General features: G+C 43.6%; 2 protein-coding genes across 3 annotated transcripts in view; both read left to right on the top strand.

The window, feature by feature from the left end:
• The first annotated feature begins 2449 nt into the window (after positions 1-2449).
• The window catches only part of LOC143766253 (uncharacterized), a 92268-nt gene continuing 68423 nt past the window's right edge, over positions 2450-26294 (top strand). The window contains exon 1 of the mRNA XM_077253779.1: positions 2450-2519. The gene's annotated coding sequence lies outside the window, so the exon portion shown is untranslated. The remainder of the gene's footprint in view (positions 2520-26294) is intronic.
• On the top strand, positions 2480-10882 carry LOC143766257 (gastrula zinc finger protein XlCGF66.1-like). 2 transcript variants are annotated; one of them, XM_077253785.1, is made up of 7 exons: positions 2480-2582; positions 3031-3180; positions 3310-3489; positions 3572-3695; positions 3779-3876; positions 4075-4165; positions 7573-10882. In XM_077253785.1, exons 2-7 carry the CDS (start codon positions 3103-3105, stop codon positions 8208-8210), a joined length of 1209 nt encoding a protein of 402 aa, XP_077109900.1. In that variant the 5' UTR covers positions 2480-2582; positions 3031-3102; the 3' UTR covers positions 8211-10882. The 2 variants fall into 2 exon arrangements, with proteins under 2 accessions (XP_077109900.1, XP_077109901.1); XM_077253786.1 differs by having other exon boundaries at positions 2509-2589.

Genomic DNA, 26294 nt, shown 5'->3' with positions numbered 1-26294 from the left:
GGTTGTGCTGAAATATTTTCTATACTACTACTACTACTGTTAGCTAATCTCTAGTCTTGAGGTATTTCCACTGAAGTTGGATCAGTGTGTAATTTGATTTTCCACTTTGATTTTGAGCATCATTGCAAATCCAGAACTCCATGGGATGCAAATTTAGATTTACATTGATTATTTTTAGGTTTTATTGTTCTCAGTGCTTTCCACTATGTAATGAATAAAGATTTGCAACTTGGAATATTTCACACAGTGATATCTAGCATATGGGATTTTAGTGTTTCCTTTATATTTTTGATACAGGAAAGATAAATATCTTGGTACCGTGTTAGCCAGTAGATAGAAAAATATTTAGAATTGAGAGTCCTCAGTGGTTGATACCTTTTAATTGCTAACTGAAAAGATGGTAACAAATTGCAATTCGAGACTACTCAGGTCTCTTCATCAGGCACAGACTAAAGCAAATTCTGAAGAATCACATATTTAAGCACAACACAGCACAGAGCTGTCATATGGGAGAGTGATAAGTGATAAACAGTTGTGTCCATAAGTATTGGAAAGTTCCTAGACTAAGAGTGAATGTTTTGTTGCCCTCTGATTGGGGTCTGGTTCTGTTATGATGACCCCACATGGTCTGAAGTGCAAATTCCTTAATTGATGTAAAAAGACATAAATCCATGCAACACATTCATTCCTGCACTAAGTGTGTCAAAGGTCGTCATAAGTTTATACTTCCAGATTCTCCTGTCTCTCTGAGATTTGAAGCTACCGTTCAATACAAGTAATTTTAGGTCCATGGTGCTATGATCAGGCATACAAAAATGTTTGGCCACAGGTAGATCCATTGTTTTTTCTTTTATTGTATGGCGGTGAGAATTTATCCTTGTTCTCAGTTTTGCCGTCTCCCCAACATACAGACCCCCCAGTTGGACATTTAGTACAAATAATTAAGTACACCACATTAGATGTGATGCAGCTGAAGGTACCTGGGATCTTGTAGTCCAGATGTGAATTTGGGATCTTTATCTTGTCCATGGTCATTATAAATGGACAGGTTTTACATTTTTCTGGTTGCAAGGAAAGGTTCCAGCAGCTGTTGGAGAGGACAGGGAGCTCTTGACAATGATGCTTCTTAGATTTGGGGGCTGCCTAAAACACAGTAGAGGGGGGGTCTGAAAAAATGGATTGTAAGCGGGCATCTTTTTGTGGTAAAGGTTGTAATTTCCATGCAGCTCCCCTTAGCACCTCCAGATTTGGATTGTAGGTAACTACTAGAGGTACCCGGTTATTTTCTTCTTTAGCTTTGTAATGTAGCAGGTGATTCCTTGATATTCTGATGGCTCTTGTGATCTGGTTTTCAATTGTTCTTGGATGGTAGCCCTGATTCAAAAAGGTCTTTTTGAGGCGCCAAGGTGTTCATCCCTATCCATGGGGTTGGAACATATACGACTGTATCTGATGGCTTGGCTGTAGACGATAGAGTTTTTTATGTGTTTTGGATGGAAACTGTCCCATTTAAGGTATGTTGAACAGCCGATTGGCTTCTGATACAGGGATGTCTCTATTTTATTGTTCTGCAGCTTACTGATGGTGTCCAAAAAGTTAATTTCAGTGCAGGAGTAGTTGAGTGTCAAGTTGATGGTGGGAAGAAATTGATTAAACTGTTCATGGAACGTCTTTAGCTGTGGCTCAGACTCCGTCCAGATCATTAAAATGTTCTATTTTTGAGCAGTGTATTTTCTATAGCAGTAATGCAGTTCCAATTTCATATATTCAATGTTTGCCTATTATAACATTTCAGAGTGCTGCTGTATTTAATTGGTTATAATTAGTGATGAGCGAGTGTACTCGTTGCTCGCTCGGGTGATCTCCGAGTATTGTGATTGCTCGGAGATTTTGTTTTTGTTGACGTAGCCTCGTGATTTACGGCTGCTAGACAGCCTGAGTACATGTGGGGGTTGCTGGATGCTAGGGAATCCTCACATGCAATGAAGCTGTCCAACAGCCGTAAATCATGCAGCTGCGGCAAGGAAAACTAAATCTCCGAGCAGTCACAAATACTCGGAGATCACCCGAGCGTGCTCGGGAAAACCCGAGCAACGAGTATATTCGCTTATCACTAGTTATAATGAATAGTGGTCATGACTTGCACCTGTTCTCACTTGTTTTACTCTATTTGGACGTGCTGGTCAGTCGTTTTGATATTTGTAATACACTCCTTCTGACTGAGCATCTTCCCATCAGCCCAAGGCAGTTTTAATTAGAGCTGGATCCTACCTGCTCTTAAAATTGTAGGTTTTCAGCCCAGGAGAAAGATATAAGGCTAGAGTCCCAACAATTGAAATTGGTTGGTTTTCCCCAGAAAAGAAAAATGGAAAAATTCTGTCAGTCTTTCTCCCAGAAAATGCTTATGTACTCCTCCTCACCACGTGACCCCTGACTCCTCCCCTCCTGTGACCTCATCACAGGTCCTGTGCGCACAGAGCAGCCATATATGTGGAGTTGGGCTCTGCGGGTGGAGATAGGTGTTGGAGAGGGACCCTTAACACCTCCAGTACCGAGCAGTGACTTCATCCTCTGATATATTTGTATGCGGTGATTATTTTTTCCTTTACGATTTGTAGTTTTCAATAGCGACTCTTAAATGTCATTTATTAAGTAAGAAAGGCCACAAAACAATATACGGGGCTGCTGTGCTCCTCTCCATATATTGCTTACATCTGACCACTGCCGGAGCAGAAATCAGCTGAACAGTGGTGGTGCCGGAAGTCAGACATCAACCCATCTCATGATAATAACCTATCTAGGAATATGTCATCTGTGTGGGAGTCCTGAATAATTCCTTCCACATTTCATAACATTTATACATGAAAATGCTACAAGGTGATTTCATGATGTCATCTGCGGCATAATTAGTATACTATATCTGTCCTAATAAGCATAAAGACATTGCTTCCTACCACCATGTTCCCCAATATCTGTAGCAATTGTTTTATTACACTGCATTCTTTATCATGTTATATCGGCTCATCTTAGGTCCCTACAATATCGGATCCTCTCAGTGGAGATCTTCTATGTAAGAGAATTTTCCTTATTGACCCATCAAGGATGGATAGGGACAAGGTCAAGATGGCGGAGAGGATATTACACCTCACCCTAGAGATTCTCTTCCGGCTTACTGGAGAGGTGAGAGATTCTGATGACGTCAAATTACATCATTCTTATCTATGGGAATAACAGATGGACAGAACTGGAGAGGTGAGGACTCTGGAAATGTCTGTAGTGAGATTTATTAATGTGTCTCTCCATAACTAGGATTACACAGTAGTGAAGAAGACCTCTAGTGAGCGCTGTCAGGACCCTGAGTCTGAGGGATGGGGAAGACCCCTGAGTCCAATCATGAGGCCTCCACCTCACCCCCTGATACATGAGGACATCAATGACCAGAAGATCCTAGAACTCACCTACAAGATGCTTGAGCTGCTGACTGGAGAGGTGACACTGCTGGGAATGCTGGGACATTATACAGTAATGCTAAGAAGGGATCAGGGGATGATGGTATCATTGTATGTGTCAGGTTCCTATAAGGAGTCAGGATGTCACCATCTATTTCTCCATGGAGGAGTGGGAGTATTTAGAAGGACACAAAGATCTGTACGAGGACATCATGATGGAGGTTCCCCAGCCCCTTACATCACCAGGTAGTAGACAGGACTAAATACACACGGCCTATAATTATCTGTATGTAAAGAATGAATTCAGTCCCCGTATATGTTTCCTCCAGATCTATCCAGTAAGAGGACAACACCAGAGAGATGTCCCAGTCCTCTTCTTCCCGAGGACTGTAAACAAGAAGATCTCGATGTTCCTCAGGATCATCAGGTAGATGGAGAGAAGGTGTCATGAAATCTCCCCTATGATGTGTAGATGGCTGTGAAGGTTTTGTTCTCAGTCTTGTTTTATCCACCGGTATTATATGTTTTATACTTGTGTAATGAGAACGGTGAAGTTGGCAGGATTAGAGCTGATCATAGATGTGACTTCTCCATCTGTCTGTGACTTTTACAATATTTGTTTCAGGATGAAGATCTGACCCATATTAATGCTATAGAGACATATGTGAGGGGTGATGAATGGTGTAAAGAGGAGATTCCTACATATGACTACCCAGGTGAGTAGTAACCAGAAGTGCAGAAAATACATATTCTCGACAGCAGCCACCATACAGTGTACAGAGCTGTTCGGTTCCAGCCACATATACTGTGTACGTGCAGTCAGAGACGATAATATTTGATCATAAAACGTGCTGGATTTCAGACCTCCTCCAATCTGATATTGATTACCTATCCTAAGAACAAATTATCAGCTTTGTGAGGTGAGAAACTCCCTTCAAAGAGGACCTTTCACCAATTTGTTTCATGTTGAACTGGACACAATATAAAATGGCTATACAGCAGAATAAAAAAACTTTTTTTTTTTTTTTTAATATTAAATTGGAGTTCACAGAATTATTCTGTGCTGAGTTCACACACTTCTGTGCTGTGTAATATATCTGCAGTTGGTAGGACCTGTGGACTCAGGTCATCTGTCCCTGATGACATGATCACATTTTCTTCTGCACTTCTATGTTGCAGCCTGCTTACAATTGGTCAACATCATACAGGAAGCAGAAGCACACAGCCCCAGGGAAAACTGTCTAATAACTCTCACTTTCACTTAAAGTAAACTAATTAGGTGACAAATATTTGGCTGCTTTATATCTTCATAACGGAGAGGAGGGGAAAAAAAACAATGCTTTATTCCACCGGATGTGTCCAGTTCAACATTAAAAATTTGGTGAAGCGTCATCTTTAACCCCTTTCTGATGTTGGGCGTAATAGTACTCCCACATCAGACTCCTTCCCTTTGATGTGGGCTGCGGTGGTAAGCCCATGTCTTTCCCAGCACATTTCAACTCATAGCAAGTGAGGTATTCTGCTACATACAGGTGTTCTGATCATCGCCCATCGCTCCTATGTAGCAGAGCCGATCAGGCTATACCAGCGTCTAGCCTCCCATGGACACTATTGATGCATGGCAAAAGTGAAAAAAATTGTTTTTAAAAGTATAAAAAAATATATAAAAGTGCAAATCACCCCCCTTCGCCCCATTCAAAATAAAAAAAATCAAATATGCACATATTTGGTATCGTCAAGTTCAGAATCGCCTGATCAATTAAAAAAATAATAATAATTTACCTGATCGCGAAACGGCGTAACGAGAAAAAAGTAAAAACGCCACAATTACGTTTTTTTGGTCGCCGTGACATTGCATTAAAATGCAATAACGAGCGATCAAAAGATCATATCTGCACCAACTTGGAGCTCAAAAAATATACCCTCATCCAACTCGAGATCACAAAGAATGGAGATGCTACGGGTATCGGAAAATGGCGCAAATTTTTTTTTTTTTTTACAAAGTTTGGAATTTTTTTCACCACTTAGATAAAAAAGAACCTTGACATGTTAGGTGTCTATCAACACGTAAAGACCTTGGAGAATCATAATTGCAGGCCCAATTTCACTGCACTTGGCAGTACACGACATGGTAAAACCAATGGTGTCCTTCAAAAGTACAACTAGTCCCACAAAAAACAAGCCCTCACACGGCCATATTGATGGAAAATAAAAAAGTTATGGCTCTGGGAAGAAGGGGAGCAATAAATGAAAACGCAAAAACGAAAAAAGCTCCAATCATGAAGGCGTTAAGAGTCCTCCACGAGGGCCAGAACATATGTCTTACATGATTTAAACACATTACGGTTTTGCTGTGATTTTCAGCCTATTATCTGCAAAATCACTGCAGTTCTGCTATGGTGATCAGTGGTTTTGCAAGAATTTCCAGCATTTTTCATGGAATTTTGCCAAAACATTGTAAGAAAAAGTGGCACCAAGACCTTTTGAAATTTTACAGTCACATGATTGAGGTTTTGCACTCAAGCACCATAAAGTAGGAGGGAGAATGTGAAACTGGTAAGTCTGCAATGTACACTGTAGCGTGGCTAAAGGTTGGATAGTCGACGGGAGGTATGTATCACAGAGAAGGCTTGTCGCTGTGATGTAACCCGGAGTGTTTTCTGTAATGCACATAAAGCAATAAGGAATTGTTTAGTATGTTTGGGTCGGGGTTACGGGTAGCTATGAGAGATGGGAGGGTCTGGCTACCCATATACCTCACCCCTGGGTAAGGGGCATAACCATGCCTATCTATGTTTGTTTCAGGACCTGTGGTTATGTCAGAACCACATGTCTAATCATGTGACAGGTACCTGGGTGTGGTTTCAGGCTACATAATGGAGGTGTGTTTGGCACATGGGAGTCTGTGAGTGTTTGGGAGACTGTCAGTGTGGACAGATTTCCATGTGTCCAGGGTGGACACTATAGACAGGAGTCTGTGTGTGTGGAGGAGAGAGCCTCCACAGTGTGTTAAGGCTCCAGGACTGAGCCTGAAGGACTGGACATTTGCATTTTCCTTTCCTTAGCTAAAGACTATTTGTTGTCTCTGCTTACTATGTGGCTTATGGAGCAATAAACCCGGTGAACTTTTAATGAAACGTGCCTCCAGAGTGTCATCTGCCGCACCTGAGTGAGTGAGTGAATCCCTACAACACCTATAGTGTATACTGTAAACAGTGTGTGTAATGTACCCGAATAGTATATGCTGGATGTGTAATGACCGTGTGTATGCAATGAGCAGTGCATTATATTTGTATGTAGGGTGTGTAGTGTCAATGTTCATGTAGTGTATATGAAATTAAGAGCCAAATATCTGTATAGTGAAAGTAGAGTATATAGTGTGGATGTGTTTAATTTATGCAAGGTGTGTAGAGTCTGTTTGTATCTGCTGTATATATGGTTAAGTGCCTAGCATGTGTATATTGTATGTGGGTGTGTATATTATATAGTGTGCGCATGTATGGTGTGTAGTATCAGTGTGTATGCAAGGTACTGTATATATTGTATGTAGTCTATGCAGGGTGTATAGTGCATGTTAGGTGTGTAGTGTTTCTTGTGTGTATAATTTATATACAGAGTTTATTGTGTATGTAGCATATGGTTTAAGTATGATGTATAGTGACTGTGTGTATGTGGTGTATAGTGTGTGTATGTAGGGTGTGCAGTGTATGTAATGTGAAGGTGTGCGTACATATTTTATGTAACCATGCCTGATGAAAACCTAAGTAATCTCGTACGCTTGCTATTTTCCTTAACTTTTTTAGCTAACCACTAAAATGTATCAATTACGCAGGACTATTATTTTTAGAAGGTATTAAGACACAATGAAACATGAACTTATGAAGCTGATGGCTTCAACTGAGAAGTGAAAAAATTAAAGAGAGCAGTCTGGTGGCCTAAAAAATAATCATCTACTGGTCCTTACCTGAAGTCTACTGTTAGATTGGGGGGGGTGTTACCAACAATGCTATATGATTTTAAATTTCTATAGAAATGTTCATATAGAAAAATTCTAAAATAGTAGTATAATTTTTTAGGTTATTTGATATAAAAAAATATTAAAAATCAGCTTTTTTCTTGACAGATGACTATACTAGAAGATCCAATGGGCATCTAATATCTTCATATTTTACAGCAGATGATCTTGGTATCACACAAGCTACGTATGAAGAGCACACCATTATCACAGATATACCTTCAACCATTTACAGCAAAAATGTATCATCCATTCCCTTTAAACAGAGTCTATCTCCTGATTCATTACAGACTGTTAGGCAAAGTAAACGTGACAAGTGGAGTAGTAATAACACACTGGTGAAGTCAATTTCATGTCTAACATGTGGGAAATGTTTTACAGCTAAATCAAGTCTTGTTAGACATCAAATATGTCACACAGGGGAGAAACCATTTTCATGTTCAGAATGTGGGAAATGTTTTACACAAAAATCAAGTCTAGTTACACACAAGAGAACACACACAGGGGAGAAGCCATATTCATGCAATGAATGTGAGAAATGTTATACCAAGAAATCATATCTTGTTAGACATCAGAGAGTTCACAGAGGATGGACAACAAATTCATGTTCACTATGTGGCAAAAGTTATAACAGTAAATCACATCTTGTTGCTCATCAGAGAACTCACACAGGAGAGCTGCCATACTCCAGTTCAGAATGTGGGAAATGTTTTAATGAGAAATTACATCTTGTTAGACATCAGTGAACTTATACAGGGAAGAAGCCATTTTCATGTTCTGAATGTGGAAAATGTTTCACTCAGAAATCAAATCTTATTACACATCAGAGAAGTCACACCGATGAGAAGCCATATGCATATTGTGAATGTTGGAAATGTTTTCAACCGAAATTACATCACATCTTACACATCAGAGGATTCACACAGGATAAAAGCCATTTTCATGCTCAGAATGATGGAATTGTTTTACCATTAAATCTCACCTCAGCAACCATGAGAGGACGCACACAGGTGTGAACCTATTTTCATGTTTAGAATGTAGGAAATATTTTAACAGGAGTTTGGGTATTGTCAGACATCAAAAAACTCACACAGAATACAATATGTTTTACCAAGATATCAGATAGTTAGATAATTAATGAGATTGAAAAAGGACAGGTCCAACTTACTAGACTTTCTTGTGCTCCTCATCAGGCTTTGCAGGTAGCCCGGCGCGCTCCCAGATGTTTAACTTCCAAGTCCTATATAAGGCCTCCCAAGACACCCATGTGTGTGTTGAAATTAAGACTTTTTAGTATGACTTTTAGATTGTCTGTGCACAGTTCCTGTTAGTGGTCTCCACAACTTCACCTGTCTGTCTGTGGCTTCCAGGCCTTTAGTAAGACTTCGGTGTTGCTAGACTCTAACTTGCTCAGCCGCCGTCTGCAGTCTCCTGGACTTTGCCTGCCTGCCTGAGGTCTCCTGGATGTCTCCCACATACCTATCTGCTGTCTTTTGGACATCTTCCACTTGCAAGCATGCGGGTTGTTTGAATGTCTCCCGCTTGCTTGCCTCTGGTCCCCTGGACATCTCTCGCCTGCCAGCGGTTTCCAGCATTCCATCTGTCTACCTGCAGTCTCCAGTCCCTGAATTGTTCGTGCTCTGCGTGCGCCACAGAGCTGCTGCACTGATGTCAGTGCCCCATGTGCACACCTGGACATGGGGCTTAGAAGATCCACCTCACCTAGTGAGTCCAACACACAGACTGCATGAACCAGACATTGGCATCCAGAAATGCTGTGGACTTTCAGAGTAAACATTTTCAAGAGACCGCCTGGGGACTGTGTATCTCAGCTGGCTAGTCTAATGCGGTCCTTGGCATGATTCTCCCTGACCCCTGTGACTGACATGTGATTCCCTATGTGTGTACATAGGGAAATACTTGTCAATCAAATGAAGAGGGGTGGGAAGAAGCTGGTCGGGGACCGCATTGGACCAGTCACTTGTGACATTTCATCCACAGCCGGCTTTTCAAAATATGTTTATTCTGAAATGCTAAAATATTTTCAGAGTAAAGCTTGCCTGCAGTAGCAAAGCCAGTGTCTTAATTCATGCAGCTCGTGATTTGGTCTGGATGAATCTGGGGACAGGTTTCCTTTACTTGTTCTCATCTGTTTAACTTAAAGTAGAAGACTAGTGTGGGATTGCTGAACTAAGTCACGTGTGAATAAATGAGTTAAAAAAAACAGGAATTCAGACCAAGAGTTACAAACCTTTAAGCACTCAATATTTATCTGCTTTTTATTAGCCTTCACTGTAATCTATTATAATAACTTATAATAAAGACTGGAGATTTCTTTAAGTACAAAGCTTACTACATTAGTCTATATGAGCAGGAGCTTCATGGTGAATACCGTTGTGGCAGATGTGAAAAAGTTGTCCATCTGATAGCTCATATTAGAGTACAAAATGAAACTTTTAGGGTATGTACACCCAACATCTTTTTCAGGCGAATTCTGCATGAAAAAGCTCTCAGAAAGGTGATTGACAATCTTGTTAATATCAAGCAAGCAATTACTGGGGTATTTAAGGAGGGTGGATAAGTAGGTCCGGAGTAGCAGGCAAGGAGCTGGGTTAACATAATAAGGGAGAGACTACAAGGGGTTATAAGAAAGGGAAGGCCATACCTGTTTCTTTGCATCCAAGCAAAATTGTCAAATTGGGTGATGATGATGGAAGGATGTAAGACTCCGAAATAACAACCCTAGTGTATTCGTCTCACCCTAACAGCAGGGAGAACAGCTGAGATAGTTGCTTGGGTATGGTAATGGAGATAGGACTGGACAGTGGTGGTTATAAGGTACTCTATAACCAGATACAGAATTATATGGTGCCTCAAGAGAATGGTTTCCTGTCTCTTGTTGAGGTATATGTGGCAACCAATGCCAGACTAGGTGTAAGTGGAAGATCTTTTAAGACTAATTTTTTTTTTAAATCAAGCTGTGCGCGAAAGGGAAGGACCTCCAAAGCAGTGTTCTTTGGTCTTCTGCTTGTGCAATGTAGAACACATGAAAGGCATGTTCTATAAGACAACAGGGAAGAAAAATGTGCCCATAAAATTTCAAGAAATTGCATTCCTGAAAGTAGTCATCCACATTCAAAGTGTGCGAAATGGGAGAGCTTGAAGCATTGGTACTGGTGGTGGCAAACATTGATGTAGTTGGTATTGCTGAGACATGGTTGGACTCTTCACATGAATGTGCTGTAAATGTTTGTAATTTTGTCTCTTCTGAAAAGACATGGCAAAGCAAAGCTTGCACAATATCAGAGAAGACACACAGGTGAGAAGACGTATTCCTGTTCAGAATGTGAAAAATGTGGTAACCAAAAATTAAGTTTTGTTAAACACCAAAAAACTCGCACAGAATAAAAAGTTTCTTACCCAGCATGTGTTTATTGTTTTGCTTCAAAATCATAATCAGCACTCATGTACTGTATGTGGGAAAGGTTTTTCTCAAAGATGAGATTTTGTCAAACAAGCCACACAGGGAAAAAGCCATTTTCATATCCAGAAAGATGGAATTCTTTTACCTAGAAATCTCATCTTAAACATTAGAGAAATCTCACTGATAAGTAGACTTTTTCTTCTCTCTAATTTGTTTTATTGACAAAATGTACATGGAAGAAAAATAAGAACCGTTAAAGTCACATGTTGTACAGCAGTATTAAGTACTAATTGATAATTAAAGGGGTTGTCCGAAGCCTAACTGAATTTAATATTAATCTCTATTAATTATAAGAAACTAAGTACTATTCTAATATACTCCAGTTAAATATTCACTACTGTCATGGATGTGGACAGGGTTACTTCCCTGTCCTTTCGGGGTTAATTTGTATAGCCTCCTTTTGGTTTGGGGAGGGCTATATTTACCCACCTTCATCTGGAGATCCTTGTCAGTTATACATCTGTCTTGGCTGTGTGTCTAACCCCTTGGTGTGCTTGCATACTGTTTAGTCCGTTTGATTTCTTGTGTATGACTCGGCCTGTTTTCTCATTCTGTGCTTTGCCTTGTGACTCTGTGCTTATTGTCTTTCTGACTCTGACCTTCGGCTTGGTACTCTAACTTCCCTTCTGTCTGCCCCGTTTGTACTGCACCGCTATCTTCGGCTCCTCGACCTAAATGCTACGTCTCGACCACACTTGCGTCTCACCCTTCTGGCACTTCAACTACCTCCCGGCTTGACCTCGGCACGTTCAAACTACTCTCCAGCTTCGCTGGTCACCGCCGCTACTCGGTGTCTGGCCCTGCCTCCGTCCACTCCCCCGGAGGTCACGTGCTTCAGCTCCTGCGCTCCGGCAGGTAAGCTCACCGCAGCGCTCCTTACTCTCTGTCCTTCTGTAACACATGCACAGACTCCTGCTGTAAGTCTGCAGCAGGGCTCTTGATACCTACTTTTCCCTCTCATCTAATTTCCTATTTGTTTTTTTTCTTACATCTGATGATATTTCCATTGAGTCCCCTAGCATGCACTTGGGATTCTCAAATGCAACATTATCAGGGAGCCAGCACTGCTGTCGCCCTCCCTCAAAACAGATCATCATTAGGGATGACCCTTTCATGGGCTAGGCTATTCTCTGCTATACTGAACATGTGCAAGTTGTCAATTCCAGTCCATGCTCAGTATGCTGTTTCTGATTGATGGTGACGATGCACTCCTTTGCAAGCACACCCCATGAATTAGGCACATTTTATCACTGGGCATCAGGGACTGGAGTAACATTTCTGGTGTAAGTTACTCTGAATATTTTCATTAATTTATCAGCATGCTTCGCCATGCCTTATTCCAGCACAACTCTGTTCACTTTAGCAGATCCGGCTAAAACTGGCATGAAAATTCCAAAAGTCGCATTTTGTTTTGTGCAACTGTCACGACCCCGTGAAGACCTGGAGTTAGACAGTCAAATTGGGTAATGAATCGCAGGTCTTCTATAGAGATGGTGATTTGTATTCCATAGTAAATGGATTTAGTTTCTTTTGGTACTGAAGAGTTTAACAACCCGCTGTATGCTGGTCAGAAACATGCAGCTCCATTTCAGCTGCTTCTGATCTGGCCATTTCCTCTTCCTATATAAACTGGTAAGACCTTCTTGACCCTGCCAGTGAAAGATTCATCTTCCTGTACTGTGTTTAGAGCAGAGATGTTGTAGAAATGTTCTGTGGTTTTCTGCAGAACGTGTGTCTATCTCTTGGTCCCTGGTCCTGTTTAGTTTATTCCTCCCTGCCTCTATCATCCTCCCTATTGTTGGTTAGTGCTTTTGTATGCTAGACGTTTTCCCTGTTTGGTATTTTGTATCTTGCTTACACATTACATTTCTGTCCCATGCCTCATGTGGTGAGGGAGGGGACAGATCAGGGTTTAACAGAAGCAAAGTAAGATCGGAGACTTGGGCCTCTCTACCTTCAATAGTACCCCCGAGACAGGGAGAGTTAAGGTCCCAGCTCCATGGACAGTTTGAGGCCCCCTTTCCTTACCGCAGACCATCACAACGTGACAGCAACTTCATGTTGCACAAAAATTTTGCAACATTTGAAGGTATTTTACCCTAGAATTCTAGTAAATCCACCTTCATGAACAGGGCAGATAGAACTGTCATATTTGGAGAGAGCTCTACCCATCTACATTCCTTTAAGCCTGGCTGGCCAATTACCACAAGGTCAGATAGAGAATCACAAATTGCCTTTATGAAAATGATTAAGGACGTAAAGCCGAGGTAGTTTTGCAGCCTCAATATATTTATGTGCACTTAGTTTTTATTATTGTGTCCTCTGTATTTTACGTATAGGATTTACTCTGTGTGCACATATAGACACTCTAGGTGTAAGTGTGAGACAAACTATACATGGACATACTCAGGTATCAGTGTCTTTAGTCCTTTTTCTGTATATGTGAAGGTTTTCATGCACTTCCAGCCAACCTTTTACACATGGATTGGTGATCTGCATGTGTTTTATAGATGTGTAGAATATACCGCATTTGTGGATTATAAGACGCATTATAAGATGCACCCCAAATTAAGAGGAGAAAAATAGGAAAAAAAACTTTTTTAATAAAATGGTGGTGCGTCTTATAATCCATGTGTCTTATTGCTTATCGGGGTTGGGGCTGCAGTGAAGCGGAGTCTCAGAGTCGCTGCTGGAGGAGGCAAGAGTGGAGTGTTGCTGCAGGCCGCAGGCTAGGAAGAGGGGGTGTTCCGATGTGTGCCGCTGCAGGTGTTCGGCGGTGCGGGGGCTCTGCTGACATTTTGTGAAAGCCCAGAGCCCCTGCACTTACAGTACATGGTTAACTGCGGTGGACTCCGGGAAAATGGCTGCGGGGGGCAGCACATGCGCAGATGGAGATCTCGGCACCAAGATCTCGGGAGATGAGATCTCAGCATTGTCAGCAGGTTTTCTTATGTAAACTGAGAGCAGCATGATGTAGGGGCTGGGAGCATGATTCCAGCGTTGTGTCATCCACTAGGCAGTGTGTTTCAATAAAATCAATTTTATCACTAGAAGATCATCACTACATCACTAGGTGCCTCATTGTTAACTTGTTCTGTGCAACGCTGCCCCCACCACTGATTAGCTAATTTCTGTCAACATGCAGTACTCATAGAAAGGCAGCGGTGTTTCTGCCAGTGAATTTAGTGAGCAAGTAACCCAGGCAAGGGCAAATTGCTCACCTCCATATTGCAGCCAGGAAGACGTAAATAAAGTCCAGTGCCACTGGCACTTGCACCTCTGTAAGGTTCTCGGGTGCTATCGTGTTCGACCACATCACTGGGTCTGGTCTGCATTAGCTTCACATAGCCAAGAATGTGTCCACAGCACCTTCAGCTCTGCAATATATAAAATCCAAACACAATCCGACACACCCAAACCTTAACTGCAGGTTTAAATGAAAACTCTGGCCATGGGTCACTTATAAGACCTGGTCTGGAGGGAGAGATGTGTCCCACTACCATCCTACAGATCTCTCCAAAAATAAAAGCCCAAGACAGGTCTTCCGAAACTGACTTGTTCAAAAAACTTGACCCAGTCCACACTTACTTTTATTTTGCATGCTAACCACAGCAGGGTTCAGTATGCTTCTAAGCACATTCTGAGGAATACATAATGGCCCTTGCTTGATTCCCCTCACTCACATATCCCCCCGTGTTCAAACTTATGGGGTTGAACAGCTGTCATCATACAGAGTGCCCACGAAAGGACATCCGCATTCCATTGTGACTTCCCAGCTTAATGTTCCACCAAAAAACTAAAAATATGCAAGGACAGAAACCATCTGGTGACCAAAGCATTCCTCTCCTTGCCATTTTTCACCCAGACCAGGGGTGAATGGTCTATCACCAGCTGGAACTGTTGCCCAGTAAATAACGGTGTAGGGACTCCAAGGCCCACTTAGTGGCCAAGCACTCCTTCTCTATTCACTGCTCAAGTAGGTGACCGAATGTCCTATCTCAGAGGCATCCGTTTGTACGAAAAATCCATTCCTAAAGTTGGGATTGATAAGGATGGGCTGTATGCACAGCGCCAACTTCATGGACAGGAAGGAGTCCTCCACCTGAGGATTCCACTTGACCATGACCGATTTCTGTCCTGTTAAGAGATGAGTCAACAATGCCGATCTCCCAGCAAAATTAGGTATAAACCATCTATAATTGTTACCATCCACCTTTCGTGTCTCCCCTTTTTCCTCATAGATTGTAAGCTTGCGAGCAGGGCCCTAATTATTCTTGGTATCTGTTTTGATCTATGTGATTATTTTTATTCTGTAATGACTTGTATTGTCTACACAAGTCCCCTCTAAAATGTAAAGTGCTGCGAAATATGTTGGCGCTATAAAAATAATAGTTATTATTATCTATGATACTGAGGAGCGCTCTGACCTGTTTCATAGTAAGAGGCTGGGGTCAGTTTTGAATGGCTTTGATTTTGTTTATTTCGGGTTTGATAATCATAATGCCACGGCCAATCAAGTACCTCAAATACCAGGCTTCCTCAAAACCCATCAGATATTTTTTGGGGTTCGCTGTCAAGCAAATCCACTACCGCTTGCACCTGTAACAAGTAGGTATGCCAGGGGCTACTATAGATGATTATTAGTGATGAGCGAGTATACTCGTGGCTCGGGTTTTCCCGAGAACGCTCGGATGGCCTCCAAGTATTTGTTAGTGTTCGGAGATTTAGTTTTCATTGCCGCAGCTGAATGATTTACAGCTATTTGCCAGCTTGAGTAAATGTGGGGGTTGACTGGTTGCTAGGGAATCCCCACATGTATTCAAGCTGGCTAGTAGCTGTAAATCATTCAGTTGAGGTGATGAAAACGAAATCTCTGAACACTTACAAATACTCAGAGACCACCCGAGCAATGAATATACTCGCTCATCACTAATGATTATATCATCTAAGTACTCAGATGCATACTTCTGATGTATCTCAGAATGATTTTCAAAGAATCATTCTGACAAATAGGCGACGCACAAACAAACTGCAGCTAAACACAGCAATGGAGTCCAATTAACGTGCTTAAAAACATAACTCGTAATTCCTTATCATGGATGTATAACAGCAGACAAAAAGTCCCAGTGGCATTGTTGACTAAGAAAAACACAAACGAATCTGCAGTTGTCAAAAAAAGCAGATAATACATAGCAGACAAATAGAAACACAATGTCTGGTCATATGTATTCATGTTTCTGTTGCACCATACTGACAGAGGGTTATGAATTGGCACAAGTGGCATGAATCATTTAACCCTTTCTGTCAGACCAGTGGAAGTGAAGTAATGATGTGGGGAGAGTTTTCTTGGCACTTACTCTGATACCTGTGGACAGACATCTGGACACTAGACATCTAGTCACTGTCCGTTTCTGCCATCATGGCTGCTATTTACTAGTAGATGGATTGGTTTCAGGAACTTGACAGCAAGTTTTCATTGGTTCCTCAACCTTCACAGTTCACAGACTTTAATCTTGTAAAGTCTCTCTGAGTTAAAGTAGAATAGGTTGTTCTCAATAGGTCAGTGACCAAATGAGCAAATATCCCGAGAGCAATTTTAATACCACGTGAACTAGAGGCCACCATAAATTTGTGAGATTCTGGAGGCCAAATATGTTACTAAATGGGGTCTACAATAAGGTGGATATTATGTGTGTATTACCATGTTCTGTATACTTTTAATACACAGCAACTTGATTAGCATAATCAATTAGGAGCTAATGCATCTTAAGTTTCAAAACTGGAACAGAAGATGATGAAGAAATAAGCCTCATTCATATTGGATCATATCCATATGGAAAATGCACAAAATGGTATCACAAGGTCATCCACATATAAGTTGTATTTTGGCTAAAGGAAGAAATACGTTCTACAAAAAAACACTAACAGCCCAGAGAGTTTAAGAAAATCAGCACAAAATTGTATTAGCCAGCGAATGAGAAGAATCGGTGACTCCTAGTGGTTACCACTCACCTGTGTGGTCATATGTAGGAAACTCCTCTTTACACCACTCATCACCTCTCATATACAGTATGTCTCTGTAGTATTAATATAGTTCGGATTTTTACCCTGAAACAAATATTTAAGAGTCACAAACAGATGGAGAAGTCACATCTATGATCAGCTCTAATGCTGCCATCTCCACCGTTCTCATTACACAAGTATAAAACATATAATACTGGTGGATAAATCAAGACTGAACACAAGACCTTCACAGCTGTCTACACATCATAGGGGAGATCTCATGACGTCTTCTCTCCTTCTACCTGACGATCCTGAGGAACATTGGGATCTTCTTGTTCACAGTCCTGTGGAAGAAGAGGACGGGGACATCTCTCTGGTGTTGTCCTCTTACTGGATAGAACTGGAGGGAACACATACAGGGACTGAATTCATTCTTTACATACAGACAATTATAGGCTGTGTGTATTTAGTCCTGTCTATTACCTGGTGATTTGACGGAAAAGAGCTGAGGATTACGTGCTCGCTCCTGGATATGCAGCGCCCCAGAGTCCTGGTCGTTGCAGTACTATGGCTCAGCCACTAAGGGGAGCTATGGTACGTTCGATGGCACTGAAGGAGTTCATCTGACCAGGTATCACAGACACCAATACATTTCACAGTCGGGCCTCCAGGGGGAGCTAAGGGTTCTATTCATTAGGCCACTCCTCACATACTGGTAAAACTGGGGGTCAGGCAGGAAGTTAGGGAGAAAGCTGACTGGATATGAACCAGGCAACACCTTGTGGCAGAGGGTGTTGCAGGAGAGGATTCGGTAGACCTGGCTACAGGAAAGAAAGTAACGGGACCGTGCCTGCACAGAGAAGCGGCGGTGCCCTAAGGAAGGACTAGAAGAGAGATATATTGTGCTGAGTGAGAAACGAGATCGAAGCAATAGGAGAATACCAGTAGGGGTGATGCTGTGAGAAGAGGGCAACATCCTACTGAGGCGCATTACCGGTGGCCGGAACGCCGAGGGAGTATTTCAATAGACAGCTTCAAGCAATACTCTAGACAGCGGCAGGACAGTCAGTCACAGGCGGGCTGTCTCACCTTAATCACCTATGAAGTCTTGGGGGGCAACTTGAGGAGAGGGGCGTCTCTAGGGTCCCGGAAGAGCTCCGAGCCTACCCGTCAAACGGGTGCCGTTCTAACCGTAACAACAGGGAGGGACGGAGGATTAGCAGAAGATCAGTTAATCGAGTTGTTGTGAGGGAACTTAAGAAACAGACACAACAGTTGTGGGGTACTTTCCGTAAGCATAGCAGGGAAGGACTGCAACACATAGCGCTAAGAAGGAAGGCACTGATTTCCACCTGCGAAGAGAACTCTGGAAGTGCCATTGGACCGGCCGGACTTGCGTAGCCTGGTGAACCATATTCTGGACTGAGGACTCAGAGATCTCCAGTAAAGAGGTAAAGAGACTGCAACCTGGTGTCCTCGTTGTTTACCGCGACCTGCACCCCACAACTGCACCGCTACACCGTCACTCATTCTAGCGGATGTCCCCCACTGACAGACAGGGCCACGGACCGGGTCAAGCCACCGTGACAACCCCAGGACTGAGACCCAGAGGCCCGGTGCCGGGTACCCCTAGGCCCTGCGGCGGTGTGGGGGCGCTCCAAACTTGGCGTCACGAACAGGATCTACTTAAGCCTGAAGAATCAGGTCATGTGTGCCTTGGAACTGTGATTTATCGTGCTTGGACTGTGCTTTATTACAAGGACTGTGTGTTGCCACTTGCCGCCAGAAGTTCCCGCCAAAACCGCCGCCATTACAGCGCTAAGGAGAGCGCAGGAGAAGAAGAAGGGCGTGGAAGTGGGCGTGAACAAGCTGAAGAGCGCGAAAGACAATGGCCGCCCAGTCTAAATATCTCGGCCCCTTGAGGACGTGTCCGTCAGCAGCCGAGGTCCGCCTCCTGATCCTTAATGGTGGGCAGAGACAACGAAAACGAAACCGCCCACGAAGAAGAGAGCGGGAAAAGGACCAGGAAGAAGGAGCGAGCAACATGGAGGCCGCCATGGCCAGCCGCCCGGAGCCGGAGCGTGGGGTCGGAGCCGAGGACTCCCCCAGCTACCCGGAGAGGCACCGCAGCCAGACCTCCACAGTTGACGCTGACCTCCTGCAGACCGGAGCGGACGGGCTGATCCATCAACCCCGGCGGATGCAGCTGAGCACTGAGGCCGGGTGGAAGAAGACCATCATCGGGAGCCTCGCCAGACGTCTGTCGGCAGCCTCGTCTGGTCCGGAGCAAGAAAGAAGTTCCAGCGCTCCGAAGCCAGAAAGCAAGGCCCTGCCGGAAAGCGAGGTGCTGCAAGCAGAGATGACAGCGTCGCAGCACAAGGCCCCGCAGCCAGCGTTCCAGACCCCAGCGGAGACGGAGCAGACCGGCACCGGAGGAACCGCATCTGAAGCAGGTAGGAAGAGCCACCCTGCCCTGACGACCGACACCACTCCAGTGACTGCTAGTGCCACAGCTGCTGACTCCGTTCCAGTGACTGATCTTGCAGCAGCCGCTACCTCTGCTGCAGCAGATGCCCATACTCAAGCTGCGCAGACCTCCATCGCTGCGCATGATTTAATCGTACATGAAAGACGGATTAACGGCGTTTGTCCAGCACTGGGTGTAACCCTGGACCTCACTTTGCCCAGGCCAAGAAGGGTTAAGTGCCAGGTGCAGCCCTGGAAGCCGTCCAACTAAGCCTCGGAAACCTGAAACTGTAAATAGTTAACTGTTTATTTCCTTGCTATTTTGCTGCTAAAACCCGTCCTGGGTTAACTCTTAAAGGGATCCCTTTGTTTACCCGGGATCCCTATTGCTTTTTATTTTTGCTTTCACTTTCATTTTTGCTTTTTTGTTCCACAATGTTATAAGAACTGCCGTAATCATGAACAGTGCATGATACAAACTTCCTGTATATAGTTTGCACCTTCTTAAAGGCGCTTCCTACTGGTCTTACTTGGAAAGAGACTCTTTGCGAAGATACCATACCGGAGCCTTTGCTGAGTAAGGACTGGTAGCCTGAGGAGATACGCTACCTCATAAAGACTCGATCCTCTCTTAAAGGGGATGCTCCACTGTGTACTTATGAGTGACACTGTTTTAGAACAGTAATGTGATGATAATGCTTATATGTTGTTACTTGTATTGAACTAGTTGGCTGTAAGACAAAGAAATGTTGATAATGTCCTTTAGAAGAAAGAATGAGAGCTAGAAGAAAGATGCAGTAGGCCCGTAGGGGTAGACACAGTGTCCTGCAGTCGGTAGTAAGAAGAGTAAAGATGGAAGTTCGATATTTAATAATGTTGATAGAAAAGGGGGGATAGAAGGTAGACCCTGAGTCCTCCATAAGAAGTTAGTTACTGTAAGAAGAAGAGTTAATAATGTGATACCGGGGACAGAGAGTGAACCCGTAGGGGTTAGGTGGTAGGTCCTCTTAGGAGCCATATGTAGATGGCTCAGTGTTCTCAAACCCGAAAGTGTGTTATGTTCTATACCATGTATAGTAGTTGAAAAGACAGAAGGCTCGGGCTGAAAGGAGCGGTCCTGTGAGAAAGGAGAGGCAGTAGGTCTGACGCCGATAGGACAGGCGGTCCTGCAGATTAAAGAAGGAGAATGTAAAGTTAAATTTGCCTTATAATGTGATTATAAGAAGGTCTTTAATGGATGCCGAATGTACGTCCTTAAGGGCGATGTTAAATTATTGCTCTAGAATTTATACTAAGTAGAATGCCCGGTTGGGTAACAGGAGTTATTTATAGCCTGTAATTTATAATGTTTAATGTTTAACCATGTTTTGTAACGTTCAAGTGTCCTCACCTCCCATAAAGGGAAGCTCTGTTCAAGTATACTTATTGTTATTTGCACTCAACAAAAATTGTATGTCTTTTTGCTAACCTGCATTGTTGTTTTCTTCCCAGTCCCGGAGTACTGTGTTTAACCAGGGGGGAGTGCAGCGCCCCAGAGTCCTGGTCGTTGCAGTACTATGGCTCAGCCACTAAGGGGAGCTATGGTACGTTCGATGGCACTGAAGGAGTTCATCTGACCAGGTATCACAGACACCAATACATTTCACAGTCGGGCCTCCAGGGGGAGCTAAGGGTTCTATTCATTAGGCCACTCCTCACATACTGGTAAAACTGGGGGTCAGGCTGGAAGTTAGGGAGAAAGCTGACTGGATATGAACCAGGCAACACCTTGTGGCAGAGGGTGTTGCAGGAGAGGATTCGGTAGGGTCTCTGTCAGGTTTGGGACCCTGATGGAGACCTGGCTACAGGAAAGAAAGTAACGGGACCGTGCCTGCACAGAGAAGCGGCGGTGCCCTAAGGAAGGACTAGAAGAGAGATATATTGTGCTGAGTGAGAAACGAGATCGAAGCAATAGGAGAATACCAGTAGGGGTGATGCTGTGAGAAGAGGGCAACATCCTACTGAGGTGCATTACCGGTGGCCGGAACGCCGAGGGAGTATTTCAATAGACAGCTTCAAGCAATACTCTAGACAGCGGCAGGACAGTCAGTCACAGGCGGGCTGTCTCACCTTAATCACCTATGAAGTCTTGGGGGGCAACTTGTGGAGAGGGGCATCTCTAGGGTCCCGGAAGAGCTCCGAGCCTACCCGTCAAACGGGTGCCGTTCTAACCGTAACAACAGGGAGGGACGGAGGATTAGCAGAAGATCAGTTAATCGAGTTGTTGTGAGGGAACTTAAGAAACAGACACAACAGTTGTGGGGTACTTTCCGTAAGCATAGCAGGGAAGGACTGCAACACATAGCGCTAAGAAGGAAGGCACTGATTTCCACCTGCGAAGAGAACTCTGGAAGTGCCATTGGACCGGCCGGACTTGCGTAGCCTGGTGAACCATATTCTGGACTGAGGACTCAGAGATCTCCAGTAAAGAGGTAAAGAGACTGCAACCTGGTGTCCTCGTTGTTTACCGCGACCTGCACCCCACAACTGCACCGCTACACCGTCACTCATTCTAGCGGACGTCCCCCACTGACAGACAGGGCCACGGACCGGGTCTAGCCACCGTGACAACCCCAGGACTGAGACCCAGAGGCCCGGTGCCGGGTACCCCTAGGCTCTGCGGCGGTGTGGGGGCGCTCCAGATACAGTGCTGGGCTAGAGATAATGAAGAAGAGCTGAGCGTTACATGTTCGCTCTTGGGTACAGTGCTGTGCCAGAGATGATGGAAAAAAGCTGAGCATTACGTGCTTTCTCCTGGATACAGTGCTGTTCCAAAAATGACAGAGAAGAGCTAAGCATTACATGTTCGCTCCTGAATACAGTGCTGTTCTAGAGATGACGGAGAAGAACTGTGCGTTATGTGCTTACTCCTTAAAACAGTGCTGTCCCAGATATGACAGAGAAAAGCTGAGCGTCACATGCTCGCTGAGATCTCATCTGCTGAGTTCTTGGTGATGAGATCTCCATCTGCGCATGCGCCGCCCCCGGCCGACAGCCATTTTCCCGGAGTCCAGTCCACCGCATAGGAAACCATGTGACTGTGGGGGTTCTGGGCTTTTACAAGATGTTGGCAGACTCCCGCAGCACCGAACAGCTGCAGCAGCGGGCCACACCACACATCCGAACACTCCCCCATCCCAGCCTGTGGCCGAAAAGGTATATCCGCATTATAAGACACACCCCCATTCCCCCTAATGGCATCCTGTGATAATGTAATGATTTTTGCATCAGGGGACTCATGTGCTTGACGCCTATGCTTATATGCAATGTATTTGTCCCAGCGATGCTGTTGCTCTTGAAGAGTCTCATTTGCCCTTTGTTGTCTTCAACGTTGTGCCTTTGCCGATTTCCTTTCATTGCATTCATTTGTTGCTGTTGATATTTGCTTTTTAAAGGGGTTTTCCCACAAACAAATATTCAATTTAAAAAATGGCTATGTCTGACCGTATACCGAACATACCACAGCTCCTGGGCAGGGGAGGAAGCAAAAGATAATACTGACATTAAAGCACGAGATTGCAGAGGATAAATTTTGTGAGGTAAAATATTTTTTAAAAACAGTCAGTGAAGTATTTTACCACACAAAATGAATCCACTGTGATCCCCTGCTGTAATGTCAGTTTTATCTTTTCCTTCCTCCTCTGCCCAGGAGATGTGGTAGATGTGGTATGCTCCGTACACGGTCAGACACAGTCAATTTTTAAAATGAACTTTCGTTCGTGGGAAAACCCCTTTAATGTGACCGATTTCCTCTGCCTGTAGACACATCTTCCACTCATATTCCTCCACACAATACTATGTGCACCTCTGAAGAATTAAAGGGCCCGTGGCCAAAAAATGGTAAAATGACTGCGGGCTGCACCAGATAATATTGCGGGCCGTATACGGCCTGCGGGTCGGATGGTCCCCACCTCTGCTTTAATGTTTGAACTTTGTGGTCACTGCCTCTTCACTGCGTGCGGTGCTATCACAGCATTACATATGGTGGAGAATGCAGGCAGTGTCAACTGAGGCATATCCCAAAGCGTGCTGCATAGTGTTGTGCAAATCTGCTGGAAAAAATTTTTCAAGACAGCTTGCTGTGGCTCGGCGGGACCACGAAGATTGAAGGCTTCTGGCGGTAACGTGGTGGGGTCACGAAGATTTACTGTGGATCAGCGGGTCCATGAAGTCTGCGTTGCGAAGGAGCTGCAGTTGCAGCAAGAGGTTCTGCAGCAGCAGGTGCTGCAGTGGAAGCAGCAGAGAATGTGCTTATGTGCTGTGTCTGGCGTAGAACACGAAAATGTTGAGATACCTGCAATAGGGGTTGCCAAATTAGGGTCAGAGTGTAATCCCGATAGGTTCCCCCTAGAGGTATTGGCAGGAGAGACTAAAAATGTTGTTTTGGGCGGGGATGTCACAAGGTCATATGGATGCCCTGTCTCGCGCACATACGGTGTAACAAGTGTTCAACCCCACAGGTATGAACAGGGGGGATATGTGAGGCAGTCACTCATATCACAGGTAGGGGTCGCTGTGTGTTCTCCCCAGGTTGTGCATGCCGACGGATTAGGTCCATAGGTGTGCATGGCAGTCACGGATTTCCGGTTCGGGCTTTCCATGTGGCTGAAAGCCACATGTTTGTTTGTTAAAAACCCTGCAGTAAGGGGCATGGTTGTGTCAGGTGCAGCGTCAGTGTCAGTCTGGTGTGTGCGGTTGTGCAGAGCAGAGGCCTGCAGAGAGCTGGCTATGTGTGTGAAGCAGCACAGGCCAGCGGAGCCAGCAGCTATGGCAGCTGAATAGCCTGGCACCTGCAGCATATACAGCGGATATTGATCTCGGATTTGGACAGTCCTGTGCCCGGAGGTGAAGCAGAGGTGGATGTCCTGTGCCCGAAAGAGGTAAGTATGTGTAACGATTGAAAACAGGTGGATATGGTGCCCGGCTCCAATCCAGAGGATATCCTGGGCTGTGTACGGCTGTGTGAGTAGAGAGACTGTGATACAGTGATGCAGGACACCCACGGTAACTAGTTAGAGGAGGATGGCGTATGTAGTGTCTGCAACATGTGAAGCTGTGTTTGGAGACTTCAATATGGCATGATTAGGGACTGCAATCTAAAAGCCATATGATGTGTAGTGATATGAAACGGGTACTGAGACGAGATGCAACTGTGTGTATTGAACTTTGACGAGGTGTACTATAAAATGCTATGCACCTTTATGTGTGAAGTAACACATTAAAGAGACTTTTGTGTTTGAGCTTTGTGGGTCACTGCCTCTTCACTGCGTACAGTGCTACCGCAGCATTACACTACTAATAATAATCTTTACTTACATACCACAAACATATTCCACAGAGCAGTCAGCAGTTCATATAAAAGAGTCAAAAGTTACAAAGTTTACGATAATCAAAAAATGTAAGCAAAAATAATGACGACATTACTCTTCAGATCTTACAATCTACAATGAGGTGGGGGGTGACACAAATTACAGGTGTAGAAGAAGTAGAAGAGAAGAATGATAACTTTCGGCACTCAACTCAAATAAGTTAGGTACAGTTGTATTTGAAAAAGTTGCAGTTTTATTCACAGCCGACTTTTCAGGAAATTAAAGAAATTAAATCCAACGTTTCGGCAACATTGCCTTTGTCAAGGATATTTACTGTATATATTTTTCATAACAAAAAAGAAAAATAATAATATTAATATGATTAAAGTCATTTATCATTATGAAAAAATAATTCTTATGAGAGATAACATATATTTTGTCCATTCTTGACATAATTTATAATGCACTATTGCGCAACCCCTGGCAAAAATTATGGAATCACCGGCCTTGGAGGATGTTTAATCAGTTGTTTAATTTTGTAGAAAAAAAAGCAGATCACAGACATGGCACAAAACTAAAGTCATTTCAAATGGCAACTTTCTGGCTTTAAGAAACACTAAAAGAAATCAAGAACAAAAAATGTGGTAGTCAGTAATGGTTACTTTTATTAAACCAGGCATATGGAAAAATTATGGAATCACTCAATTCTGAGGAAGATTATAGAATAACCCTGTAAATTTTCATACCCAGAAATAACACCTGCATCAAATTAGATCTGCTCCTTAGTCTGCATCTAAAAAGGAGGGATCACACCTTGGAGAGCCATGTGGACTGACATGAATCATGGCTCCAACACGAGAGATGTCAAATTGAAACAAAGGAGAGGATTATCAAACTCTTAAAAGAGGGTAAATCATCAGGCAATGTTGCAAAAGATGTTGGTTGTTCACAGTCAGCTGTGTCTAAAATCTGGACCAAATACAAACAACATGGGAAGGTTGTTAAAGGCAAACATACTGGTAGACCAAGGAAGACATGAAAGTGCCAAGACCGGAAACTTAAAGCAATATGTCTCCAAAACAGGAAATGCACAGCAAAACAAATGAGGAATGAATGGGTGGAAACTGGAGTCAACGTCTGTGACCGAACTGTAAGAAACCGCCTAAAGGAAATGGGATTTACATACAGAAAAGCTAAACGAAAGCCATCATTAACACCTAAACAGAAAAAAACAAGGTTACAATGGGCTAAGGAAAAGCAATCATGGACTGTGGATGACTGGATGAAAGTCATATTCAGTGATGATTCACGAATCTGCATTGGGCAAGGTGATGATGCTGGAACTTTTGTTTGGTGCCGTTCCAATGAGATTTCTACAGGTGACTGCCTGCAGAGAACATGCAAATTTCCACAGTTATTGATGATATGGGGCTGCATGTCAGATAAAGACACTGGGGAGAGGGCTGTCATTACATCTTCAATAAATGCACAAGTTTATGTTGATATTATTTCTTATCCCATCAATTGAA

This window comes from Ranitomeya variabilis, chromosome 4, assembly GCF_051348905.1.
Source record: "Ranitomeya variabilis isolate aRanVar5 chromosome 4, aRanVar5.hap1, whole genome shotgun sequence".
NCBI classification, from domain to species: domain Eukaryota; kingdom Metazoa; phylum Chordata; class Amphibia; order Anura; family Dendrobatidae; genus Ranitomeya; species Ranitomeya variabilis.
Note: the sequence above shows the minus strand (reverse complement) of the source record. Positions and strands in the feature narration are given on the sequence as shown.